Below are 27,697 nucleotides of genomic sequence, written 5' to 3' on the forward strand. Positions count from 1 at the left end.
CACAAATTAAAAAAAAATCTACCCGTGCAGTCTCCGAGTCGCTCCAGACTCCAGGCACTTCCTTCCCAAACCGTGCCCCACAGTGATGCTTCCCCCAGACGATCCGCACACTCTGCAGTTCTGTGTGCTCCTAGCGTAACACACTTCAGCTAGAACAGCAATAACGAGACAAAATGGGCCTGGAAAGTACAATAGAAAAATATTGTTCACTGGTTTATTTCTCCAAATGAGCAATACACTATTTACAAATAAGCAGATCTCCAACGATTGCATTGAAAATGGCAAGTCTACCGTTTGACATCTAAATGAAAAAAAAAATGTATTAAGGCACATTTGATCTGTGAGTTAAAACAAACATTCCGGTGTAATGAGACTCATTTCACTTGTCCCCAAAACACATGAGCACCAAAATTGTCCGAGAACACTTAATATTTAGTAAAACAGGAATGTGAAAATTAAGGAGGGGTGGGGAAATGTTTTCAAAAGGAAAATCTTTGGAGATCGGTTTACTGCAAATAAGACATACTAAACCACAACCCTGGTACACATAAATACTAAGAGCTAACAGGAACTCAAGAAATGACAGAGCACTACACAATGGATATTAAATAAATTAAAGGTATCTCAGATACAAAGGATAAAACCAAACAGTAATTAAAAATGAAGTAACCATCTCCACCAAGGTAACACAGACAGGAGGAAATGAACAGACGCAGTGGTCACCCCACGTTCCTTAGGGTGCTTTTGTTTGTTTAGCTTGCATACATTAGAATTATTACAATTCTCCTTTGTCATTCTAAACATTAATCATGTCTCCACTAAAGAGGAAGGTCCGGAAGAGAAAAAAATGCAAACTTTGTCTTGAGATTTAAAGGCAGGCCCTTTAGGGATCTATAGATATTAGGACAGGACCCAGCTGTCACTAAGCATTTGCTCCCCAACCCCAAGATCCTACCTGACCATGGTGGGTGGACCCCAGGGCAGTGGGTGGAGCCCAGCGTGGGGAAAATAATCAACTTGGGAAAGGTATCCTGTGGATGATAATAATGATCACATTTCCTTATTTTGTAATTGGACCTTGAGATGGCTTACACAAAAGGGTTGTTAAAAAAAAAAAAGACAAAAGGTAGAATTTGTGCAAGGTAACAGTCACAACAGAACATGGACCAGAGTTACAGTGTTTCGTTACAATAATACTTTGTAGGAATGTTCGGGCTTTCTGCCAGAGGACTGTAGAGAAGAGGTCTGAGCAGGAAATGTAAAAAAAAAGAAAAGAAAAGAAAAAGAAAAACACAAGTTCTGTTTGTCCAGCAGGGCCGCTTCAAGTCAGAATGAAGCAAGGTCTGCTACATGATGTTCAGCAAGAAGATGTATTCAAAGGCAAACATTGATCACATTTTTTTGTTGTTGTTCAAAAAGCTCAATGTTAAAGGAGTTCTCTGTAAGAAAACCACTTGGAAAATATATCCTTGTATGGACTTCGAAAACTGATCATACAAAACATTTTTGAAAAATAAATTAGATAATTAAAAACGTCACGTCCAGCAGCGCTGGACACTAGGCTGTTCTTGAGGAAGCATTATTGCCGCTTTTGCTGTAACTCGGGTCATTTTTCTCAAGCCACATTTCTGCCAGCTGCTGTGTGGAGCCGTAGGTGGAGGCCTTGGACCCCAGGCACATCTTGTACTGCCTGGGGTCCAGATTGGGGTCACAGAAGACGGGGTGGTGCACGTGCACGACGCCTACCTCCTGGCTCCTGAACGTCTTCAAGCCTGCCTGGACCACCTTGTTAAAGAGGTCCACGTCCTCCAGCCCCCAGCCCTGGATGGAGACATCGAAGCCACCCACGCGGACAAGGTCGCCCTTATAAATACACGTGATGCCAAAGCCATAGTTTCTCCAGAAGCCGGTTTTCTGTGTAAAGGCAAAATGGTTGTCACTGGGAGCTTTGCCACTATAAACAATCTTTGGATCGTACTGGCTAAAGATGATTGGGAAATAGATCTGTTGGCCCAGAACTGTGTTTGCGCGACACCGCTGTAGGAATTCTGTCGTGAACACGAGGTCCACATCGCAGAAGAAGAGCAAAGACTCGTTGTTAAACTGCGAGGAGCCGACTTCCAGGGCCAGAGCTCTGGAGAACTCTCCAGACACAGGCAAAATCTGCATGTCAGCCTTTGGGTACTTGGCGCGGTAATCTCTCATCAGTTCTACTTGCTTGGCCTTGTCGGGGTTCGAGTCGGAATTGAACAGCAGCACGACGAGCTTCACGTTCTGATTTGGAATGAGGCAGGTCTTCTCGAAGTTTCCCATGAATCTCACGAACATGTCAAAACGTCCAGACAGAGGGATGAGGATGTTGATCTTTCTATCTTTGGGCTCTTTGCGCTCGCTCTTGGCCCCGGGGAGCTGGAAGGGGACGAGTTTCCTCAGGGAGTTGGAGAGGAAGGACAGGGAGCCGGAGTCCTGGTTGATTCTGTTGGCCAGCTCGTGCGCGTCCAGCTCCTCGTGCTCCATGAACTGGATCTTGCTGAAGGTCTGCTGGAGGTAGGCGTGCCTCCGCACAGGGACCGTCATCTTCTTGCCTTTGTGCTTCTTGTACAGGAGCAGCAGGTCCAGGACGTACTCGGCACCGTACATGGGGTTCACGCGGCGGTAGCCGTACTGGATCTCCTTGAAGTCGATGATGCGCCCTCGGGTCTTGGCGTTGGCGTTGATCATCTCCATCACCTGCATGACGATGTCATCCAAGGCCTCCCTCTGGGCCGAGTCTATCCCCCTCCGGGGCGGCTGGCCGTCCGTGGCCGAATACAGGTACTTCCCCGTCAGAAACTCCCACTCCAGAATCTCCTCGCGCTGGCGGGCCTGGAAGCGCATGAAGGACGGCGGGATGCCCAGCTGCAGGTCCTCTTTGCGGGCATCCGTGCTGCTGTACTTGCTCATCAGCACGATTTCCCGGTGGAGCTGGATGGTGCGGTGGCGCAGCTCGGCGATCTTGCGGCTGAGCATGTAGCTGTGCAGCCGGTACTGGTAGGGCGGGTTCTTGTTGGGGTGTAATGTGATGGCGCGGTGAATCTTACTGTTGTGGAGATCTCTGATGTACCCCTTCTTGTTCTGTTCATAATTCTCATAAAAGAGCTGCTGCATCTGTGAAGGAAAAAAAAAAGTGACGGCCACATTAGTGCCACGTGAACATGTGTTCCTCTGTTCCTTGACCTGGGCTCGCTCTAAAGACAACCCTGCACACACTGTTTTCTGGAGGACTGCAGCACAAAAGCCCCAGACCAGGCCCAGCTAGTAGCGGCTCCAGGAGATTAGCAGTGACTAGAAAACTCCTTAAAAAACTGACCTTCTTCCGCAGGCACAGCGGGCCAATCTGTGGTGGAAGCCCAGAGCCCCTGGCAGCTCCCAGTCTCCAGGAACAAACGTTGTTCACAGGATCAAGGACTCCAGGAGGATATTGTGACAAAGGACTTACACACTCGCATGGAGCTGGAGAGGGGACAGCTTCATAAGGAGTAAGGAGAGTGAGGCCTGTGCGCGCCCCCTGTCCCCCACTTCAGCAGAGCTTCCTGGCGCTGCTGGACCTGGGACCTGGGGTTCAGAAAACACTGCTTGAGCAGGAAGGGCCCTGGACTGACGGGGCTCCTTATCCCCACCCCCCTTCCTTCCATCCTAAGGCACAGGTTTGGGGGAACACATGCTTGAAAGTCAGCAGCCAAAACAGGGGACCCTATGTTGGGCAGGGGGCAGGCGTAACCCCTTCAGATGTAGTTGTAGAAGGCCAACGTCTCAGCTCTCAGGAGTGCAGAAGAAACTACAAAAACCTAATGAGACCTCTTCTCTACTTCCAAGAACGGTTTTCCAGAACTAAGTGGGCCCCATTGGAGGCAGGTGCTGTTCCCGCCATGCCCGGCAGATGCTACCTGCCCGTCCCTTAGCCCTGACTCTGACTCTAAGAGCCACAAGGGCGCCACAGCCCCAGCTCCCAGCACAGCTGCAGAGGTGGTGCGGAGCTAAACCCACAAGGATTCTTTCCTTTCTTCCCAACCACCTCTAAAACAAGAATAACTTAGTATAGAATGAACAGCTCACAGAGGACCAAGAGGATGGAGCGAGAAGCTCCTGAGAGAGGCCCCGAGCCCTGAGGAAGTGGCAGCGAGTGCAGCAGATGAAGCTAAGACTGCGCCACGACCCTGGCTGGGCCTGCTGCGTACAGGGGCCGGAAGAGCTGGGCAAGTGGAGCTGCGGAACCCCTCCCCAGTCAGGGCCCCCCTCCCTCACGCCGGCTACAGGGGTGACCGGAGCATGGGGACCAGGAGCATGTCTACAAGTGCTGTAACCGAATTGGCCCTGGCAAGTGACGAACGTGAGACTTCAACATCTGCACGGTCAGCAGCGGTTTGTGAAGACGACTGTGCCTAAGTCATCTTGCCGTCTCCTCCGGGGTGCTGCCTTGCTAAAGCACCCAACTCAGAAGTTCCATTTTTCCAGAAACTCAACAGCAACACCTAGTGAGAGGTGAGGCCATAAGGCTGACAATGGAGGGAGTCAAAATCTGCGGATTGTGTAAGACGCCAGGCCTTGACCCCTCCCAGCCCCACAGCACACGCCCCGCAGCTCCAGCCTGAGCAAGTGGAAGAGCCTTTTCTAGACCTGGAGTCCTCCGAGAGAGACGGGTGCCACGCACACCACCAGGTCGCTACAGCTGAGAGCTAAGCTCCACTAGTGTCAGAGACCTCATCTGCAGATCCCCGGCTGCCTTCAATGCTTCCTCCCCTTCTCTCCCTCACCCCCCGGGCCAAGACCACCAGGCAGTGGGAACACACATTCCACCAGGGAAGATGCACGGATGCAAAGAAACAGAAAGTCTGGTGACAAGAGAAATGCTGCTGCAGACAGAATAAAACCTGAGCTGTGATACCCAAACCAGCCACAGCACGCCCGGAAAAGAGCAGCATCCATCAGCTGGGAAGGTGGCTCAGTGGTAGAGCGCTTGCCTTGCATGCCTGAGGCCCTGGGTTCGATTCCTCAGCACCACATAAGCAAAAAGAAAAAAGCCGGAAGTGGCGCTGTGGCTCAAGTGGTAGAGCGCTAGCCTTGAGCTGAAGAGCTGAGGGACAGTGCCCAGGCCCAGAGTTCAGGCCCCACGACCGGACCCCCCCCAAAAAAAAGAGGGTCACAGGGAGGGAGGAGGGAGAGAAGCATCTGAAGATAAATTTAAACAATTCTCCAATAAATGGGAAACACGGCTTGAAAATGGATCTAGATGGAAGGATCTTACGTAGGGTTAAATCCTAAGTACTACTGAGCATGACGACTAGAGATCCAGAACACCAAGGATCAGCATCACACTTGGTAACAACGTGAGCTCGTCTTTCACCAAAGAAAATCATACCCTTCCAGATGAACCATGTAGCTGTCTTTTCCTCCTAAGACGACTGCCCACTGATTCCTGCCTGTCAGCCCGGGCCGCAGGGTGGAGTAGGCAGCGGCAGGAAGCCTCTGCCAAACGAGCGCGTGGGGCAGTGCACGGCGTCTGAGTGCTCTGAAAGGACTGATTACCTTTTACAGACGTGCAAGAACATCCTGTTCCTAAACGTGCTGGGAAGCCTAGCTCTCGACATGTTCTGGAGTCTATCTCTGGCCAGTACGTTCACAGGGACTGAAGCGTAGGTCAGCTTTACCTGACACCAATGTGGAGAGAAGTATTTACTGACAGGCTTATGAAAACCTTCAAGCAGATGGAGAATTTTAAACAGGAGTAAAGTTGCTTCTGGCAAAACTCCTGAGGTTTCATTGAAAGAAAGGCTGTGTTATACACTTGCTTTTTTTGTTTATTCTGAGACTGGGACTTGAACTCAGTATCCGATACTTTTGCTCATTGGCTGGCACTCAACCACCTGAGCCACACCTCCAACCCCTAGACTCACTTTTTTTTAGTGAATAAGAAATCTTGAGATCTGAGAACAGTGGTTTAAAGACAGCCCCAGCAGACAAATCTGAGAGACTCTTATCCCCAATTAACGAGCAAAACTCTAAGCAAGAACACAAGGCCCTGCCTGAGTTCAAGCCTCAGTACTGGCACACTATGAAAGAAAAGAAATCTATCATAAGAAGATAGCAGTGGGGAAGGGTGAGGAGGAACACTGGAGAAAGTGAACTTAAAATCAAGGCCAAGTCTATGCCCAGAACTGGTTGGTGGCTTCTACGTTGTCCCAAAGGATTTATTTGTACACTTACCAGTCCAGATGGGCTGAAGGAGCACCTTCAGCTGAGGAGCACATTTTAACCCCCCTCCCTCCGCAGTTTTGTCTAAAGCCTTATGAATGGCTTTGGTAGAGAAATAGAGAACTATTTCCTTTTCATCCCAAGAACAGTGAGATGGAGAAGAAGAGTGGGATATCAAATTTCAAGGAAATTTTTGTTCTGAAGGATATACACGTTATAAATCAAAATGAAGACTAAAAATTATATGCTAGGTGTATGGATGGTTCAATCTCCAGCTACTTGGAAGGCTGAGATCAGGAGGATGGCAATTCAAGGCTAGCTCAGGCCAAAAAAAATGAGCAAGACAACTTCATCTCAACCAATGGCTGGACCTGGTTGTGCTGACAGAATGATCGCAGTACAAGATGGTCTAGGCAAAAGGGCTGGGGATATAGCACTGGTGGTAGAATGTCTGCTGAGCAAGTATGAGGCCCTGAGCTCAAACCCTGACACTGACACACCACACACCCACACACACACACACTCACACCCACAGAGTCAATGATACCAAAATCAAGTTAGAAACACAATCCAGACATCATCTGTGTTTTCTGTGTTCATGGCGTGAATGCTATGCCTTCTCAAATAGTCAGCCATCCAAGGAAAAGCAAAGGTGGGATAAGCCCAAACTACCACAGAGAAACTGGAAACAAGCGAAGGTGCAAACAAACAAAAACAATGACCTGAGAATGTGCAGGGAACCCAAAGATTAAATGAACAATCTTGTATGCCTACAGGAACTTTTGAGATGAAAGCAGGGTCTGTTAATAGTTAGGCCAAGACCACCAGCATAAACTAGGCCATCCTGGCACTCAGGATGTATGGTTATTCTACATGTCCCTATGGGGTCTGCTAATTAGTTTTAATAGGCTTTGCGAATTTTCTTCCAATTAAGTTCAAGGAATAGGCACTTTGTATTTTAAAAGATTCCATTCATAAAACTAAATTTAGACTGGCGGGGGTGGGGGGAAGTGGGGACGACGAGAGTGCACATACTGTATGAATGAGTCTTGAATGATTAGCTTCCAACTCTGAAATCTAAACACCTGTCAGAGCAGCCTGGCCCATTTCAGAGCAATTGCTAAATGAGCTTGGCAGAGTCCAGCAAAAGCTGCTGGTAGGGATTCAAGGCTTCTGCATAATGCAGCAAAGCAAAGTGAGCTGACAGAGAGACTCTGCAAGTAGACATGCTGCAGCTTGAGTAACGTTAGTAGAGACAAGGGCAGCCAGGTAACTCCATCTCAACTCTAGTCTGGGATTCACAAGTGCCTGACTTTACAAATGCCCCATCTCAAACACTCACTTGAACCTCTGGATTTCATTTCTCTTAAAACCAAGAAGCAAGCACGGCAGCCTTCTGGGGAGAACTAGCTCCTTCCTGGTGCATGAAGGTGGTGTCATTTGCTTACTGAACCCCATGCCCAGGCGGGGGGAACACAAAGGCCAGGGACTGAGAGTGGGGAGAACAGACATGAGGGAGTGGCCACTGACTTCCTACCAGGATGGCCTGGTAGAAGGGGCCTTCTAAATGCCCACTCACAAGTCCCAGGCTCCGGTCCTCGCTGGCCTCCACTTACACACCCCTGACTGCAGTCGATATGGGCTACATCCTAACGTGGCACTTCTAGGATTAGGTGCGACCAAGGTCGAGCCGAAGAGGTAGCTAAAAGAAAACCAAAACCAAAACAAACTCACAGAGGCAGGCTGGGTACAGGCCAAAAGGGGTGCGGGGGCAGGATACACAGTAAACGTCAGATCTAAGAGGAAGCTGAAACCCTGGCTCTTTGATGCAAGTCTCCTAACTTTTAGTGAACAGTTCAAATCAGTAGAGGATGAGGGAAGAAGAAAGAAGGATGGATAGAAAAAGAGAAAAAGGAAATATAAGCCAAAATAAACCGGGAGTCAAATATGGCCTACAAGCTCATCTCCTTCCAGACCTACTGTTTGTTTGCATCTGTGCCTGATTCCCTGTAGAAGTAATTTTAAGTTACAGTACTTATCAGCTGGATATCCAATATCCAAAGCCAAAGGCTGCTGCCTTTGTTTACCCTTCCTCCCTCTATTTCTGTACCCCTCCCTAAATGCACAAACAAGACAAAAAGAAAACAAAAACAGCAAGGAAAAAAAAACACCTGGTTTCCATTCCTGGAGTTCATTTCAATAAGTATTTTGTGTGATCAAATGCACATACGCATTATGCCTTCGTGTTCCTCTCCTAAGAATATCCTCCCCTTTGGTCTCACTGTGTAAATGTAAAGTCTTTATCCTTTATCGTGTCCCGGTGTTTATTTTAGATCTAGTTTCCACATATGACAGAAAGTATGCGGTTTGCCTCTCTGAGCTTGGCTTATGTCACCTAACATGATTTGTTCTAGGTCCACCCATTTCCCTGCAAATGACATAACAGTATTCTTTCTAATGGCAGTGTAAAATTCCATTGTGTCTTTTAACAATTATTCTATTTTATTATCTTTAATCGGACAAGGGAGTTACCAATCAACGTGTCAGTGTATGAGTATGATGCACTGACTGCTGTTTTCAAACCTTGGGGACACCCATCCCCTGGCACCCTGGAGGTGGGCTGGGCAGGAGGTCTCAGGGCACAGGCACACGCGTTTGGGGGGACAGTGGGCCACAGCCTGTTTCCCATGCCCTGCTCCCAAGCTATCACAGAGCCAAAGCAGCATGGACTGGAACCTTTGAAACTGTGAGCGAAGACAAACCTTTTCTCTAATTGTGTTGATTATTTGGGGTATTTTATTATAACAATGAAAAGCTAACTCAGGTACTTGCTGTATAATACTTACAGGGAGAAGCCAGTCAGAATGCATATGTAAAACGTTCACGAAACTCTTACAGACTTGTGACTCACTTGATGGGTCAGGGGTCAGAGCGACCCCGTGCCCATGCAGAAGCAGGTTGGCTTCAACACTCAACTCGCCTTCACGGGCAGAAAGCAGAAAACTCGGCTCCATTCTTACTACTCAGAAATAACCATGGTTATTACCTGTGGGTCCACTTAATATCAAAATCACAGAAAAGCCATACACATTAATGTCACTAAGCAGTACTCCACACTAAGATGCATGTCAAAGGAAGCGAACCATGGAACAACTTGCTACACAAGCAACCAAGCTGGAATTTACATGTGCATGCCTTGCTTTTGCTTTCTTCCCAAAGGTCGGCCACACCCTGGAGGCGAGGCTGGGGATGAGCACTGCGGGCAGCCTGCAATGGCAGGGAGCATTTTTTTTGGTTTACATTCTGTTTGTGTCATTCACAAGTACTCATCCATGCCAAGACATTTATGTCACAAATTTAGCTTTCTTTTTTCCCAAAGATGGTGTGTATTTTTTTTTCTCTCAAATTAGTGATTAGCATGATTGCAGGCCCATAAACCATGTCCCTTTTTTGAGATTAGTTTAAGCTTTGATAACTAATAACAAGGCATTTGATACGCCTAATGTAGGCTTTGTTACAAATGCATCCCCAAATTCAGCATTATGGCAAAGCTAAAAGCCACGTAGCAGTCATTTAAAGGGAGATACCCTACGAGCAACTTTCCATCTGGGCATACTGCTAGTCTACACTGCAGTGTTTGAGACAATTCCTAAGTTGTTATATCTATTATTACAGTCAGAGTAAATTTCCAGAACAGAAAAATTTAGGTCAAGTATCTAAGGATACCCCCAATTATAGCATTTATATAATGTTAGATTATAATACAGCAAACAAAACCAAAACTACAAATAGAATACACTGATGACCAGTTTCTAACAAGGATCCTTGCCAATGAAAATGTTGGTTGTAAGTTTATTCTAAAATAAGGAGCCTTTTAACCTAAAAGCCAATTAAATTGCATTGCACAATTGTACTTCAACATTTGATCTCAGCACACTACCATGAGTTCCAAAAGTGACAGTCAGATGACTTACACCTGCAGCAAGGAAAAGCTGCATGGGATTCACCGTGAGATGCAGACTGTGGCCTGAGGCCAGGATCTGTCCTCTTTCCTCTGGCGCCTGGCCTCCTGCCCAGTGGGCATGACCACATGCCAAGCCCTCCCCAGCGACGGGAGCGGAAGTGACATACTTCCTGCTGCCTCTGCCTCCCAGGCTGCAGCCCCGCACAGGAACCACGAGCCCATCTCCACGAGGGCATCCTCGAGAGGAGAGAAATAAAACAGAGGAGCCCGGGGCCTCCAGTGATGGGGAAACTGACTCCCTGCCGTCCTAGACTATTACTGGAAGGGGAAATTAACCTCTATCTCCACTGCATTTGTCCATGTCTGTTGTGGTGGTTGAGTTCTTTTCAATTCATCCAACTTCTGTTTGCCTCCATGTTCAACATAGGAACCCAGGAACTGGCTGTGATTTAAACAGCGCTTCATGACACCATTCATTATTTTGTGTGTTATTTTCTGAACAGCATTTAATAGATTGTGCCTGTAATCGGATGGCAAAGATGGTGAACGTTATGTGTATTTCACCATAATTAAAAAACCACATTATGCAGGTCATGGTGGCCCATTCCTGCCATCTCAGCCCTGGGGTGGCTGAGGAAGGAGGATCGCAAATTTGAGGCCCACCTGGGCAACACAGCAAAAAACCCTGTCTCAAACACCAAAAACAGGGTTCAGGCTGCTGTAGTTACTCCAGTCCTGAAGGGCCATTAGCAACAGGCAGGAAAGTCCACGGCACGCGTCCCATTCGGTGTCAGTTCCCTTCCACCCCAACCCTTGCTCAGCGGACTAATGGGAATGCCAGCAATGGGGAGACAGTGGAGAGTGGAACCAAGGCCACTGTGTCTGCAGGACTACGTGGACATGTGGCCTGCTCACGGAGGAGTAAGCAGGTGGGACTTGTCTGGATGCCCAGGTGAAGCTTAACTGAGATTAAATCGTTTTGCTTACAGAGGATGGGGAGATGAGAGAAGAGCACCTTGGGGAGTCTTTATTTATGTTTCTAGACCACTGAGCGTTTTTTCTACCCGACCTTGTGACTGAGGTGCCGAAGAAAAAAATAGGGAAAGAATGGCATCTTCTGGATGGACATAGTAAGTTATATACATAACCCTACATACTTAGGAATCAGATTGGGAAGATTGTGGTTCAAGGTCAGCTAAGGCAGAAAATTCTTTTTTTTTTTTTTGTCAGTCCTGGGTGTTAGGTTTTTAAAAAGAGGTAGCCGAGTAAGAACTGCACCACGCACGTGGTATTCAGGTAAGGGGTAGATTTATTCATCGTTCCGGCTGGCACCAGGCCATCTTGGTCCTCCACGCGGTGGGGAAAGGCCTGGGAAAGAGAGAGAGAAAGAGAGAGAGCTGGGGAAAAGAGCTAAGAGAGAGCTAGAAAAGAGAGAAGAGCTAGAAAAGAGCAGAGAGAGAGGGGGTGTCTGGGAAAGGTGGGAAGAGAGAGAGCTAGGAAAGAAAAGAGCTGGGAAAGAGAGGAGAAAGAGCTAGAAAAGAACAGAGAGAGAGTCTGGGAAAGAGAAGAGAAGGAAAAAGCTGAGAGCTAGAAAAGAGCAGAGGGCTGGGAAGGTGGCTCAGTGGTAGAGTGCTTGCCTTGCATGCATGAGGCCCTGGGTTCGATTCCTCAGCACCACATAAGCAGGAAAAAAAAAGCCGGAAGTGGCGCTGTGGCTCAAGTGGTAGAGCACTAGCCTTGAGCTGAAGAGCTGAGGGACAGTGCCCAGGCCCAGAGTTCAGGCCCCACGACCGGATCAAAAAAAAAAAAAAGAAAAAAGAAAGAAAAGAAAAGAGCAGAGAGAGAGCAGGCAGAAAATTCTTGAGCTTTCAGTTCAATGGCTAGGAATTGCCCTCTCCACCCACCCCCCAACACTTGCCATACTAGCTATCTGGGAAGCATAAATAGGAGGATCATGGGCCAGTCTAGATGAAAAGTGAGATGCCCCTTTGAAAAATAATGAAAGCAAAAAGGGCTAGGACGCAGCTCAAGGCCCTGAGTTCAAACTCCAGGACTGATACATACACACATACGCTGATAAATACATCCATATACGCACATATATAATACATACATGCATGCATACATGTGTTAAATACATAATTTAAAAGGTAACTTTAAGGTTAAAATAGAATGTAAATTCCGTAAAAAAATTAAGTACATTAGGCCCAAGTTAAAGGAAAAACCTGAGAGTAACAAGAGTAGAAGCAGCAGACACATGTCAAGTTCTGCCTGGGGATGTGTTCGCTCTGTACGTAAAAGGCAGTTTCAAGAAACTAAAAACAGACAGGGCGCTCCCGGAAATAGAACTCTCAAAGACCACGAAGAGCCCAGCGTGCTCATTTCATCTCACTTGTAACCAGCAGAACAGCTGCATCAGCAGCTGGCTGTGAGTCACAGAGCCTCACGCCGTTCTAAGGAGCCGGGAAAAGCGACCTCTGGCCGACAATCCTTTTCTCACAGTGTCTCATGATGCCCACCCTATGCCAGGCACAGTGGCACAGTGAAACATCACTGTGACAGTGCGGAATAAATACTCAGAAAATCCTAAATCAAGAGTGGTTAAGACAAAGGGTCACGGCTCACAGTCATTTTGGGAGCCAACTATTTGTGCCATCCCCTTCTAATTCCATTTTTGTGAGTATCGAGGGAGGGAGAGAAAGGAAGGGAAGGGGGGGCCGGGAGGGAGAGGAAGAGAGCAGGAGAGTTCTCTACATGGAAACGCTTGGTGTAAATGAGATGAGAGGGCAGATGGGAATCACGCTGAGGCGCATGCTGGCGCATGCTGCCTCCAGCAGGCCGTGAACCTGAGCCGTGAACCCCTCCCTCTGTGAGGCAGGGGCGCAGGACAAGCTTAGGAGAGCGGGCGAGGGAAGCTCTGGGGAGCACTGTGGACAAGGCTCGCTGCCTCCTGCCTGCCTCCCTTCAGAGGCGGGTCAGGTACCAATCTTCTGGAAAGGCAGCTGTGAGTCTCTCCCACACACCCTGCTCTTGGAGACCAGCAAGGCTCATGGCCACGCCCTCCTCGCTTCACATCTGGCCGCTGCGGCAGAAGTCGCTCCCCTGCTCAGCCCTGGCCTCTTCTGAACCTGGCAAGGAGGTCTGGATACAAACTCTGGCCGTGCAGATGAAGACTGCCCATTGCCTGCCACCTTCCTAAGCTGTGTCTAAGAGAGCACAGGAGGCCCCTCCCACATCTTCCCGGAAGGGAACCACGGAGGGACAGCCTGGGACCTGGATATGCTCAGCGTACCAACATCGGTGTGACTGATTCCAGCAAAAATCACGCGTGGATGCTAAAACTAAGATGGTGGTAAGAGGAGAAATGAGTGAGCTCTATGGAATACCCTCTATGCTATTAATTAACTACAAAGGAAAAGTGAAAAAACCGTCGCCTGAGAGTGGAGAAAGGGACGAGCGGTGGGAGTCAGGGGCCACCGAGGCCAGGTGTCCCGTGGAGGCCAGGTGCTCTCGAAGATGCACCAGGTGTGAGAAAATATGAGATTCAAGGGGCACTGCAGAATAACTCACCTGTGGTTGCTTTTCTTCTCTTTTTCAAATTGTCTTTAAGTGGTTGGCCAAAGTGGTTTCAATCTAACATGTCAATTTATGAGTACAATGCATCTTGATCAATGTCATCCATAGAGATCACAGAGAGCAAATAAACAGTCGCTTTTAGGACGCTTACAAGACACACCAACGAAGCATTGTGTGGGATCCAGGGTTGTACCTTAGTTTTCTTCTACAAAGGACACACTATTGGAGTAATTGAGGCACAGCTAAGGCTAGTAGATTGGACAACAGTACTACATCACAGTTAATTTCCCAATCTGAGAGTATGCTGAGGTTCTGTGAGAGACATCTTTTTGTTCTTATGAATAGCACTAAGGGCATAAGGGCAAAAGCAAACGTCATTACATGTGTCACTTACTCTCACATGGTTCAGGAAAAAAATGAATACCCAGAGAAAGGGCAAAGCTGCTGTGTGGTTGGCCAGGGTCTTGCCCAGGGAACTTAAGGGAGAGATTTTCTATTGAATTTCCTATGATTTCAATTTTTTTTTAATCACAAAGAAAATAGTGGCTAAAAATGACCATCTGGAGATTGCAAACACTCCCATTTGGAAAAAGTCACAGTAATTAACTTTTTGCTATGTTGCACACTTCATGAGCATTCATGAAATTATGTTAACACTTCTTAAAGATTCATCTACTCAAGAAATTTTCAGAAGTATAATGTAAGAAGCGCTTGATGTATAATCTGTTTTACTGACCCTCAAGTTTCAGTCTTTTGTCTTTTGTCTTCTCTTTTTCTTTTTAAACACAATCAACATGGTAATGCCTCATTATATGCTTTGAGGTTTCCTGGACAAAACCCTGCTACTATTTCTGTACCTAATGCAGCCTTCCTGCTTGCTGTGCAGTGGGCATGACATCAATTTATTATAACCACTAATTTTACAGTGCCTCCCAGTCACTAAATGACCACCATACACACCAATGACTCAGAGAAAACCCAGCATACACTACCAACACCAGCCGCTCTTCAGTTGTTTTAGAAAACACTGCTCTATTTCCTTTTCACTATAAACACACTAGTTCTCAAACTACATGGATTGTGCACAGCTTCCCACTGACTGGAGCAAATAGACAGTCCTATCAGATGTGTGTGTATATGTGTGTGTGTGTGCGCGCACGCGCATGTGTGCATGTATGTGCTGATAGTGGGACTTGAACTAAGGACCTGGGCACTGTCCCTTAGTTTTTACCCTTAAGGCTGGTGTTCTACCCTTGAGCCACAGCTCCACTTCCAGCTTTTTGGTGGCTAGTTAGAGATAAGAGTCTCTCACAGACTTTATGCCCAGGCTGGCTTCAAACCACAACCATCAGATCTCAGCTTCCTAGGTAGCTAGGATTGATTATAGGTGTGACCACTGGGCTGCACGCAGCTCAGGTTATTGTTAAGGAAACCCAAGGGTTCTGCTCACCCACCCCACAAACAAGATGGCTGGGTGCAGGCCTAGGGCAGGAAAAACACTACAACATATTCTTGCACCAGAAAGCAACAAATAGCTCAAGGAATGATAGGGGCATCTCAGAAAGACAGAAGCTGCCACGCAAGGGCTGGGCTGATTTAAACTGCAGATTGTAACCCACTGGACAAGAGAGCAACACTCAGACTCACTCAAAATTCATCAAGAGTCCACTCTCACACAACATACATGAATACACAAATGGGAATAGGGACATGTCTTTACTGTCAATTAGAAAGTAATGACTGGATTAACAAATCACTGCTTGGCAAACACTACAGCACTATTCAGCCAAGAAACATCAATGGATCCTAAAACCAGTGGATGTGAGCTTGATGAAGAAAAGGATATTTATAACCTCAGAGAGGCGCTCCACAAGGGAGCACATTAATTATGAATTATAAATAGAGATAACTTCATAGTAGAGAGATCTGGCACATATCACCCCTAAGGGAATGAAGAAAAGACTAAGCAGAAGACAGGGGCCACCTCGCTGGTGTTTCTACTCACATGCATAATGTCGATCTTGTGAGAAAGTAAGCAAGTCCAAACCGGTGATGTTCCACTGGCCTGTCATCTCAAGCATGCCCAGGTCATAAAAAGCAAGTCTGAGCCCCTGCTTCAGACTGAAAGTGACTCAAGACATAACACTCGAGCATTTAAAATCCCATACATCTTAATAACACACAGATTTATTTTAAAAAATAACAAAAGTATCGACTTGTATGCCAAGAGACCTTTTGCTACCTTAAAGAAAATGGATTAAGTAAAAACTTTCCTCACAGATGCTTAATTAAAGAGACTAGAAATTATTATACAAGTTCCTGTTACACTGGGGGAAAGTATGCTAAACAGAATAACAAATACAAGGGCAGTTGCTATGCAACACAACTGCATGTCTGCATGAAGTCAACAAAGGAGGAAGAAAGGCAGTGGCACTGAAGCTTTCTAGACTTTCTGTTTAATTCCCAGAGTAGATCACAATCAAATCAGAAACTGTTCCCCCAGGGGGGTGTCACCAAGGGGGACACACAATGGCACCCCAGTTTGCCTGTGGGGGAGGGGGCTGAGGCTATAACATATCCATGTTAAAAACAGGTTACTGTGCTGTGCCTGATTTGCAGTATAATACAACTTAAACAGCAAGGTTAACACAAAGTATAAAAGTACCTAAAACTCTGAAATTAAGATCCTCTAAGATTAGTTAGTACTGTTAAAATTCTTAACAGGTTTCTCAAGGTCCTTGTAGGCTAATTAATACCATCAGTCCCCCTCTACCTTGGTACAACTTTCTGATGGTGGTTGTCAAAAGCATGGAAAGTTGGCACTAGCAGTTCACTCCTTATAATCCTTAGCTACTCAGGTTGAGGAAATCTGAGAATCACAATTCAAAACCAATCAGGGCAGGCAAATCCTCTTATTTCCAATTAGCCAGAAAAAGGCTGGAAATGGAGATATATTTTAGCCATGAGTGAAAAAAGCCCAGAGAGAGCTCAATGCCCTGAGATCCAGCCCTAGTAGGGCTTTTTGGGGGGTGGGGGGAAGAGACGCATACAGGAAAGAAAAAGAAAAAGAAAATTCAAGATCTATTTTTAACCTTGGTACAGACTTGACTGAGACTGCCAGTACCTTTCACTGATCAGTTTTTAAAACATGTTAGAAAGGCATAGGATAGCCATCATTTTACACAACACAATGCAACACTGCAGCAGAATAATAAATGCATATTCCTGTGTGAAAGAAACTGACTTGAAAAAAACTATGTCTTTTTCTGACTGAACCACAGAAAGTAAGTGTATAAGTACATATATGTGTGTGCATGCCTCAGTGAAGATTAAGCATAGAGCACTGAAAGCTCATCTTTACAACCCCTCCCCTCTCTCTCTCTCTCTCTCCTCTCTCACAAACACATCTCTGTCACAAAACATCACCATCAGGCATTTAATAATTACTTATGAGCCTGGTGTGAGTACAGCTCACACCTGTAATTCTAGCTACTCAGGAGACTGAGATTTGAGGGTCTTGCCAGCCTGAGCAAAAAAGTCCATGAGTCTTCATCTCCAAAATAATCACAAGCAGGCAAGCCAACACAGCAAGTGTGAGGACCTGAGTGCAAAGCCCGGATCCTGCATCATAACAACAATAACAACTGTGAGCAAGTGAATGGACAACTCACACACTCCTTTTCTAAGCCCTCTCTGGCTTGTTAGAATCATCTGAAATGTGGTCATTCATTGTAGGCTGTTCAGACTTGACTTAGGAACTTTTGCATTACCATTAGTGTTAAGCATTATATATTAACATTCTACATGCCTAAGGCAGTGAACCACCTTAAAATGAGCAGAGAAGATTATTAAGTCAACCTCAAGATTAGGTTCAACAATGTTTCCATATCCTCATTATAGTCAGACTTAATATTAAGACACAAAAGTGGAAAGAGCCATTGACCCAAATAAACAGAAACAGTCTCCAATAAAAGCACCTTGGTGTGGTTAGATGTAAATAGGATAAATGTCCTCCCAGAATGAAGATGGGCTGCTAACACCTAAACACTGACCCACCACACTTGCAAGGTGGTCTGGTGACCTACTTCTCAGCGGAGCACAGCCTTTCACATGAGCCTCTCCACACTCCCGAGTATTTACTCAGTTGATTTAAAAACTTGTGTCTATGCAAAACCATGCATATAATTGTTTACAGGAGCTTTACTTGTAACTGCCTGAAACTGCAAGCAACTAAGCTATCCTTTAACAGGTGAACAGATAAAATATCACACATGCCTACTGTGGAATATTAACCAATTGAAACAGAAATGAAGTCTCAAGGTATAAAAAGGCATAGATGAATCTAAATGCATATTCCAAAGTGAAAGAAACTACAAAAGATGATTTCCCTGGATGCTAATTGTCACTCAGAGAAAGGCAAAACTAGTGAAAAAGATGAGTGGTTCCCCAGGCCTTAGTAGGGGCGGGGGAGGGCCCTGAGCAAGGTAAGCACAGTGACTTGGAGGGCGGTGACACCGTTTGTAGGAAAGCATTGATAGAAACTGCATGTCAGCGCCCACTGAACTTTTACAGCACGCAGTGCACCTTACGGTGCACAAAGTTAGAAACTGCTTAGATGTTCAGGCATCCCAACAAAGATGCAGACTGTGAGGAAACAACCGGACAGTACCTGAAAGGTGGGGGCGGGAGGTGGAATTCCATGGGCTTGATCCCCAGCACTGGGGGCGGGCAGGAATGACCTAAGTAGCTTTGGAAACAAGCAGAGCCCACAGACTGAAGGAAGTACATAAGCACTGTACTCCACCTGTGAGGCCGCTTCCCCAGACATGCTATAACAATGCGGAGCACAGCGAGTATGCATGCTGAAATGGACGAACCCGTAGACGATGTCCGATGATGCAAGCCAGGCTTTTTGCCCATGGGCTGGGAAGTTGGCAGCTACACAAAGGAAGGAGGCTGGAGTGATCCACGTAGTAAAGATTAGCAGTGGAAACAACAGTAGCAACTTGTGTTTACCTTGCTAGAGATAAGGAACACACAGACGCAGTTACAGGTGTGTATATCTGCGGGTTAGCACACATGTGTGTACTTGCTCTCTCCTCTGAGCCTGGAGGCGGTGGCCCCCAGGAGCAGGAAGCACGGCAAACACTGTAGGGTTAACGCTGGCCATGTGCGCAGGCGCATTGGCCTGCACGCAACTGCTGAGCCAGGGAAAGCGTTTGCTGTAATGGTGCCATTACAATTTTCCACAGTCATAACACGGCACATTATGAGCTTGCTCAAATGATAAGCTCTTTATGAGGGTTAGAAGTCTGCAGCCTCCTCACACAAAGACCTTTCTGTCTTAGAGTTCCTAGAAGTCAATGAGCTACAAATCACATCCTGCAGGACACCCGGTCTTCTGCTGCTGTGCCCCATCTCCCAGGGCACAGAGTGGCAGCCACAGCCACGGCCCTTCTGTGTCCACAGAGCTCGCTGCTGCGTTCTAACTGCTTTTTCTTATGAAATGAACGCAGATTTATAGGAGACTTGTGAAGACAGCAGAAAAGGCCCCACCTGCTACACCCAGCTTCCTTTACTGTTCACCCCCTCCAGCAACAGCACCCACACCAAAGCCCAGACACCAACGCGGGCCCCAGGCTCCTCCGACCTGCATGCAGCCCGGGCTCACACTTGAGTTTCCACTCACGTCTCTTTCCACTTCAGGGCCCCGCACTCCACTGAGCCCACACGTCTCCCGTTTCTGCATCTTTCCCCGACACTGGCCAGGTGTCTTGTTGAGAGTGGCAGGCTTAGGGCACTTGCAGCACTGGTTGCAGGTGACCACCTCACCCATCCTCCCGGCACCCTGTGAAGGGTGATCTCAGAGCTCACTGCTCTGCTGTTAAGGCAGGGGGAGCCGGCTCCCATCCTCGCCCCACTCAGCAGACACGGGTGCGGGCGTGGGGAGGGATGGGAGAGAATGTCACCCAGTCAACCCACAGGAGGGGACATTCAGTGTGGCTCCACCTCCAGGAAGGAAGATTACTACTCTGTGCTGCTTACAAAAACTCCCATGGTTAATACTTCGTAACTATATTAAAAAAAAATCATGTAAGGAGTTCCATCAATAAACCTCAAGTTACATACAGTTCACGGAGAGCCTCAAAAGCTGAGTGAAGAAAAACATGCAATCAGACAACACATACCTTGCAGTTTCAAAGTGTCAGTCTAGTCTCTAGCCACCATTTCTCCGTGTCCATTGCTGAGCTCATTTACCTTCTCATGCTGCTATAGTTACTGCTGACCTCTATGACATTTTTATTTGGTTACACAACTCATAATCCTTAACATGGCTTAGAGGGGAAAAGTAGGAAAACATACACACAAACACACATCAACATGCTTGTCTTGGTGCGGTGCTCTGTGACTGTAATCCCAGCTATGCAAGAAGTGGTGGCAGGATTATAGCCCAAGTCTAACTCAACATACTACCAGAAAATAAACTAAAGCAGGAAGGACTAGGGGTGTGGCTCAAGTAAAGGAGCACCTGCTTAACAAGCAAGAGGTGTTAAGTTCAAACCCCAGTACCACCAAAAAGAAAAAACAAAAAACAAAGCCTATCAAACATGTAATAACAGAAGCATGTGTGTGCCAACTCTGACTTTCCCCCAACCTAGTTACAAGTCACTTACTAGAATCCCAAAGTCAAGTTCCTTTTCTGCTTCCCTGGACAGGGGTAGATGAAAAGCTGTCAATGAAAAGGTAAGTTCTCTGGTTCCCAAGACAGGGTTAGCCCAAGGCGGAGGTGTTTCTCACACTACGGTGGGCGCACAGGAAGCAGACCACAGACTCCTCAGGGATTCTGGGCCTGGGAGCCAGGCACCTGCTCTCTAACAAGTGCTTCTGCCTTGGAGAAATTCCAAGTAGGTGTGACGTCCTATCTTTAGGTGTCGCTAATACCTGAGATATACTCACTTGCATAACTTGCTCATGGGGAAAAAGCCTCTGTCATTCCTGTTTGGGAAGTGCCAACTTACAACACACTTGTAAACCTTCCGCAACCACTTCCCTGTTCTAGGAACTCTCCTTTGCCAGTTACTGAAAGCATCTGGCTCATTCTTGTCTCGTCCCCTCACTGGCTACTTTTCAACTTATCTTAGTAGTTCAATACAGATGATTAAATATTGGAACTAAAACCTTTACTTTAAAAGCTCTGCTGCTGGCATCGCTAGGACTCTTAAAAATGGGAAAGGATACCATGGATACCATGGCGATTATGTATGGAAGAGTCCAGAGACCCTGCTACCTTTAGAGTGGTTTGGGTGACCCAGATCACTGAAGCCCCTCTCGACTGTTCCTCATCTGGCCCCAGTCAGTCCAGCTGTCCCACCACCCCTCCCTGCTTCCTGTGTGGCTGTCTTCTGCCTTGGTTATGCGTGAACTATTAATAAGGCAGTGACACACTGTTGGGATAGGCAGTCCGTTTGTATGTGGAGTGGGAATTCAGGAGTGATTTCCTCCCGATGAGCTGTACGGCACTTGGCTTGCTGCTGCACATGTGGAAGGATGGAAGAACGCTTTATCTTTGCAGTGCTGCTACAGAACTACCCAGGAAATGCCACAGGGCCACCTCGTAAGACAGATGCAATCCCATCTGGTAGTTCCATGAGCTCCTTCCTACTTGTGATAGGACACAGGTTACGCTGCCTCGGGATGGCCTCCAGTGAGCAAGGTGACCGACACAGCGGAGACCCCCTTTCCAGCCGGCCTCTGCACACGCATGCGCTCCTCCCCATGGGGAGGCCATGTCAAGGTCTACCTAGCTGTAGAGGTTTCTTTGGGCAGCAAGTTACAGGCCTAGAACAACGAGTAACTTCCATTTGCACTAAACCTTCTTCTGGGTATTTTAAAAGCAAGAAGTGGGATTCCAGGGCCACAGTATAAGCACCCATGGTGGTGAAGAATTATTCCCAGTCCATACATACACAGTGCTCAGAGAATAGGCCAAAATGGTGGTCTGAAGGAAATCAGCTTGCTGCTCAAGAGCTCACAGCTGCTGCAGGATGAAGCTAAGTGAAGCTCAGTTTAAAGCCCAGGGCTGTTTGGGACCACTGTCCTCAGCCACCCTCCCCTAAAATCGACAATCGACGCCACCTGACTTCACTGTCTGTCACGTGTCACTTCATCCACCCACACTGGGCCACCTGCCTTGTCCTATCTGTCTCTCCACACCTTACCCAGTTCCCAGGACAGGGGGAGCAGGTCTCACTGCCACCCCACGGCGCATGCTCAGAGCACGTGATCGAATACTGAGTCACATTTATAATTAAAATAAATATCCAACTTGCTGGTGGGAAGTCTGATCTTTAGGGTAAAACATCTCGACTTCTTAAAGGGCAGTCAAGGTAGGCTAATTTTAAAAAGCAAAACTTACACTGTGCAGCTGCAACCCTCACCAATGATGACACCAATGAAAATGGTAGCGTGCGTGTGCGCCCGTGGCTCACACGTGTAACCCAAGCTATTCAGAAGGCTGAGATCTGTGGATTGTGGTTTGAAGCCAGCCCAGGCAGGAAAGTAGGTGACATTCTTATTTTGAATTAACCAGCAAAAAGACAGACATGGAGGTGGGTCAGGTGGTAGAGTGCCAGCCAACCTTGAGTATAAAATTCTGAGTTGAATTTCCAGTACAGACGCCAAAAACAAAAAAAATGAAGGAGGAGCGTCGGGGGGAAGAAGGAAGAAGGGTGAAAAGTAAAACCTCCTCAAACTTCAGTCCTCCATATAGTAAACAGACCATGGAAGAGCTGTCAGGGGCAATCTTCAGGATTCTGGATAAGATCTGCAGTGATCTAGAAAGAACTTGAACAAGTAAAAAAAAAAAAAAAAGACTGCAACATGAACCTTGGGCTTGGTTGGCACTTTTACCCTATTTCTTACCCGGTTTACAGACCTGCCCCCACCTTGGAAAGAAAGCCACAGGGAAAAGGAGCAGCTTGGAGGCTACTAGAGGGGCTGGAGAGGTGCTGGGGAGCCGCATTCCTGGAGGACTGTCGTGGAGATCTGACCTGGTTAGTGAGTTCCCAGAAAGACTCGGCTTGTAAGCCTGTCTTCAAGTGGCCTGGCTCAGAGACCTGTCACTGCAGCAGTGTCCGTGGAGGGACAGGTTTTCAACAATCCCAAGCACACTGGGACAGAAGAGAAGCTAAGTGAAAAGCCTAAGGAGAGGAACGGGGTGGAGGGTGGGGTCAGGCCTTGGGCAGGCTCCTGTGAGTACATCAGATGCTGGAAGGTCACACTCATGTGAAGATTGTGCACAAGCTCTGCCCCAGCCGAAGTGAAGCTAAGGCAGGGCTGTGTGTCCGCTGGGTGCAGGAGCTGCTCAGCAGAGTGGAGACACTCTGGAGCTAAACACCCAGGGAAACCTCACCCAATCACCAGCGGGGCGCCAAGCAAGCCCGGCAGGCTTCAGCAGCGTACAAAAAGGAATCAGGCTCCACAGACTTCTGAAAAGTCACTAAAAGTGCCATGATAAGAAGGACGGGATCTTATTTCCAGAGTTATCACACTGAAATAGTAGCAACTGCCCAGGGCTCCACAGAAAACTATGAGACATGCAGACAAACAAGCAAATGTGACACATACAAAAGGAAACAAGACGCCAGAGATAAAAATTACCTGGCTCCCAGGCAGGTGAGGTGAACGGGCAACCTAGAGAGTGAGGAGAGACTGATTCCTCTGTCTCTGTAAAGAACAACGCTGGGATTTGATGGACAAATGCCCACTGCTTTAGCAGCTGGCCATATTCACAATATTAATTCTACCAGTCCATGAGCATGGAGCACGGGGGGGCGGGGGGTAGGGGACTCCCATCTTCCCATCTTCTAGCGTTTCTTCAAGTCCTTATGGTTTTCATTGTACAGGCCCTTTACCTCCTTGGTTAAGCTTATTCCTAGTTTAAAAAAAATTATTTTCTTAGTTTCCTTCTTTTTTCATTGAGTTTGAGCAAGGCCTGATATGCCAAAATAAGCCCCCCCCATACCTAAAAGTACTAATCAATAAAAAGAGGGGGAAGGGAGGAGGGATGTAACACAGATCATGAGATCATGTCCAGGATAACTAGCAGTTAAAAGACATTATGAGAATGTTTAATATTCTTTTATAAGCCAGCCAAACTTATAAGGACACACTTTGCTATAAACTCCAGTTTTCCTTGATGATATGCCTTGTCACAAAAAGACCAACATTGAACTTGCCTTCCCTTGTAGATTTTTAAAAATCAGAATCAACAAAAAAAATCAGAATCAGTACAACAAGGCCTGAGACAACTGTTTTATGAGCATGTGCCTTTGTCTCCTCAGAGAGACCTTGAAGGAGGAAGAGGCCACTGGTGTCCAAGCTGCTCTCTCGGTGGTCCTCAGCCTAGAGGACAGTCTGGGCCCATCAGTGAGTGTGAGGCTTCACAGCTGTGTGTGCAGTGCACAGAAGAGTGAACAGTGCCAGGTTTCCCCAGACTGCCACCCTCCAGTTCCAGGGTGGCATAGGGTGAGTGGGGTAGAATGCAGCAATTGTGGGTTGGGGTACTAGGGTCTCTTGGGCGTGAGCCATGATGTGTAAAGGACTGGCACAAATGTGTTCAGTGACTGGTCAGAAACACAGCAGGGGAAGATATAAGCTGAACCGCAGGCCCGAGAGTGGTTGAGCCCTGGGACCCCAATGGGGACATACCATGGTAATATACTGCCCTTCACATAAAACTGGCGGGGGGGGGTGGCTCATACCTATGATCCTAGCTACTTTGGAGGCTGAGATCTGAGGACTGAAGTTCAAAGCCAGCATGAGGAGGAAAGTTCATGAGATTATAAATGCCAAGTAACCAATAAAATCCAAAAGTAGCACTTTGGCTAAAGTGGTAGAGAGTTTGCTTTGAGCAAAAGGTCAGGACAGTGCCCAGGTCAGCACGCAAACAAAACCAAATAAAGAAACAAAAACAAGTAAGACTAGGTGAACAGCTGGCCATGAGGTAGCACCCCCTGTGACCCTGGGAAGATGGCACGATGGAAGCTGACGCACTAGAAGCACAGCCGCTAGAGAGAGGGGAAACGGACCCCGAAAGCCCTTTGCAATTCTGAATCTTGAACTCTATGACATTTTAAAAGCTGTTAGATCCATCATGCGTGTCTCCAAGTTTCTTTAGCAATGGTTATTTTCTACCTCAACAACCTGTGACATTAGTCAAAGGTTCTGTTAAAATAACAGAAAGCTCAGAGTGCTGGTTACCTAGCAGCAGCTTTTTGTTGAGTCTTATTAAAAGAATAGTATGATATTTTATGTGCTTGCCTAAACAAAACAAATTCCTTTTTCAAGTATTTTAATGTTTCTTGCAAACATTTCCTTAGTTAATAATGCTGGCCTGTGTGAGGGACCAGGCCTGAGCAATTCCCCTCTCCCTTCCTACTATTTCATATCTGCCAGCCTATACTCACTTCCTTTGACTTTTTTGTGAGTTTAAAATTATTTCTAGGTAAAGATTTTTTTTTAAATGTATTAATAAATAACCACCAGTAAAAATCAGAACAAGCTTAGAAATGAATCTGGGTTTTTTATTTGGACATTTTATTTGGTTTTTATCCTCATGAGTCAGTTTAATTATGTAGGTATTAGCCAAGGCATGACTTACTTGCAAAAATATAATTACTTCTGGCTAGGTTTACAATAGAGCAAAGTAAGTGCCTTCCAGGACTCAAGGCTTAACATAATTGCCTTTACCCTAAGCCTCTCCCTCAGCAGCTTCTCATAATGTGAGCCTGAATGGAGAAGAAGGTTTATAGTTTACAGGAAGAGAATGGAAGTTCCTCACCCGGTGGGGGGGGCTGATCTTGCCTGAGTGGTGAACACAATGGTAAATCCTAATAACTTGTGTTGGAAGCTATTTTCCTCTCCTCCCCCAAATCAAAGGTCTAATAACATGGTAACTGTCCCAGTGGATAGATTTCTTCAATATAGTGAAGAATTAACTATATGTGAAAGGCAAAATATTAAACACACAGAAAAATATATAGGAGAAAATTTTGTGACCCAAAGTAGGAAAGAATTTCTTAAACAAGATATAAGAGAACAGAAAATATCAAGAAAAACAATTATTAAATAGACTTAGACTTATAATTTATCAATAATAAAGCTTTGACAATGAAGGCAAAAAGCCAGGCCAATTTAGAGAAAATACTGAATTCAGAATAAAGACCACAGAGCTAGGAATGCAGCTTAGTGGTAGAGTGCTTGCCTAGCATGCTTGAAGCCCTGGATTTGATTCCTCAGTACCACATAAACAGAAAAAGCCAGAAGTAGCACTGTGACTCAAGTGGTAGAGCGCTAGCCTTGAGCAAAAGAAGCTCAGGGACAGTGCCCAGGTCCTGAGTTTAAGCCCCAGTACTGGCACGCAGGCAGATACACACACACTCCCCCCCCCACCTCTGACAAAACCCAAAGACAGATGCTGCATTCCATCTGAAACGTTGGCCAAGAATGAATAGTGAAATTGCAGAGGAGAAAAGAGAGCTGTCGGCACAGCTGGTAGGAAAGCTGCTGAGCACAAGATCAGAGAAGACAAACCAGAAGTACCTGGAGAGCTGTGTTATCATAAGGCACTTAAGGAACTGTACAGCAGGGAACCCCACTGACCAAGTCAGGGAGCACCTCCCTGCTGCTCCCGCCCGATCCAGCTCCCAAGGCAAAGGGACAGGGAAGACACAGCTCAGAAGACCAATTTCAGGAGGCTCGAGTCTAAGAGGCAGCTCCAAACACCACAGAATGATCGCAGGATCTCCTGCCCAGGGTGCTTACAACTCTTTACAGTCCATCACCATGGGAAAGTACCCCAAGTCAAGTCTTCCACCCCCCTCCCCAGCTGCATGACACCACTGTCCAACTACATCTGATGCAAGATCAAAGTTCTCCATGTGGCTCAAGGTGCTGGCTCCACCTGTGTCTATCTAGCTGTATCTCAAATACTAAAGTGACCACACTAAGACACTTGCTTTTGGTAATTTCCTCTCAAAAGTGCGCTTGTCCTCTAAGATTCCAGCAAGAAGGCTTATTTCTCAAAGATCAGGGTCAGGAGAAAGTGTTCCAAAATACATAAAGTGCTACATGTTTTAGCCACAATGAAGCGTGGTGAGGGCATAATGATTTCATTAAGGATGGAGAAAGTGCAGAAATACTGCTTAGCTCAGCATGAAACCCTAAATGGCTCTCCTTGTTGCAGAAATCTGGGATCTCACAGAGAAGACCTCCGGGCACAGTGAGCACCCGCCTCCATGCTGGAGGGGGAGGGGGAGGGGCACACAGAGACCAAGGCCTTCACTCCATCACCTTTAGGACTTAAAATAGATTTCTGTGATGTTTTCACTTAAAATTACATGAAGACCATTCCCTGTATGCTTAAAAATACCCACTTCCCCTAAAAGTCCAAACAGAAAAGACACTGACCAGAAGACATGTAGAGGGGAGGCAATCGCAGGTATGAATGTGGGTTTTCACTGGAGGTGCTTTAGAAAATTAACTGAACAAGTGCTCACAGTTCATACTAGGAAATATACTCTTTTTCTTGTGCAGAAAGCCTAGCCATTCCCCGTCCTTCCCCAGAGCCGGTGGTGTGTCAGTCTGAACACGAAAGCTGTCACCAGGTCCTGCAACCACATGCACTGTCTGTCCTGTGCACACTAAAGAGAAAATGTCTACAGGTAGAACTCCTTCCAAACGTTTCACATAGGTGTAAGGAGAACACAGAAACTGCCAATCACATATTCAGAAGGGAACACAACAGATTGTACTTACCATCCAACTAGGCAAGATTCAAAACACTTACTTGTTTGAGCACATGCTTTACCACTGAGCAACACTCCAGCCCCCAAGGTTCAAAATAAATGTGAAGCCAAATACTAT

The 27,697-nt window shown here is 46.7% G+C and overlaps 1 protein-coding gene across 1 annotated transcript in view; it reads right to left on the reverse strand.

Annotated features, from left to right (window-relative positions):
- Positions 1–200: 200 nt before the first annotated feature.
- The window catches only part of Chsy1 (chondroitin sulfate synthase 1), a 43,970-nt gene continuing 16,473 nt past the window's right edge, over positions 201–27,697 (reverse strand). The window contains exon 5 of the mRNA XM_013011894.1: positions 201–3,147. Coding sequence (XP_012867348.1) covers positions 1,558–3,147 — 1,590 coding nt within the window. The 3' untranslated portion in view covers positions 201–1,557. The remainder of the gene's footprint in view (positions 3,148–27,697) is intronic.

This window comes from Dipodomys ordii, unplaced genomic scaffold (genome assembly GCF_000151885.1).
Source record: "Dipodomys ordii isolate 6190 unplaced genomic scaffold, Dord_2.0 Scaffold15, whole genome shotgun sequence".
Taxonomy (NCBI): Eukaryota; Metazoa; Chordata; class Mammalia; order Rodentia; family Heteromyidae; genus Dipodomys; species Dipodomys ordii.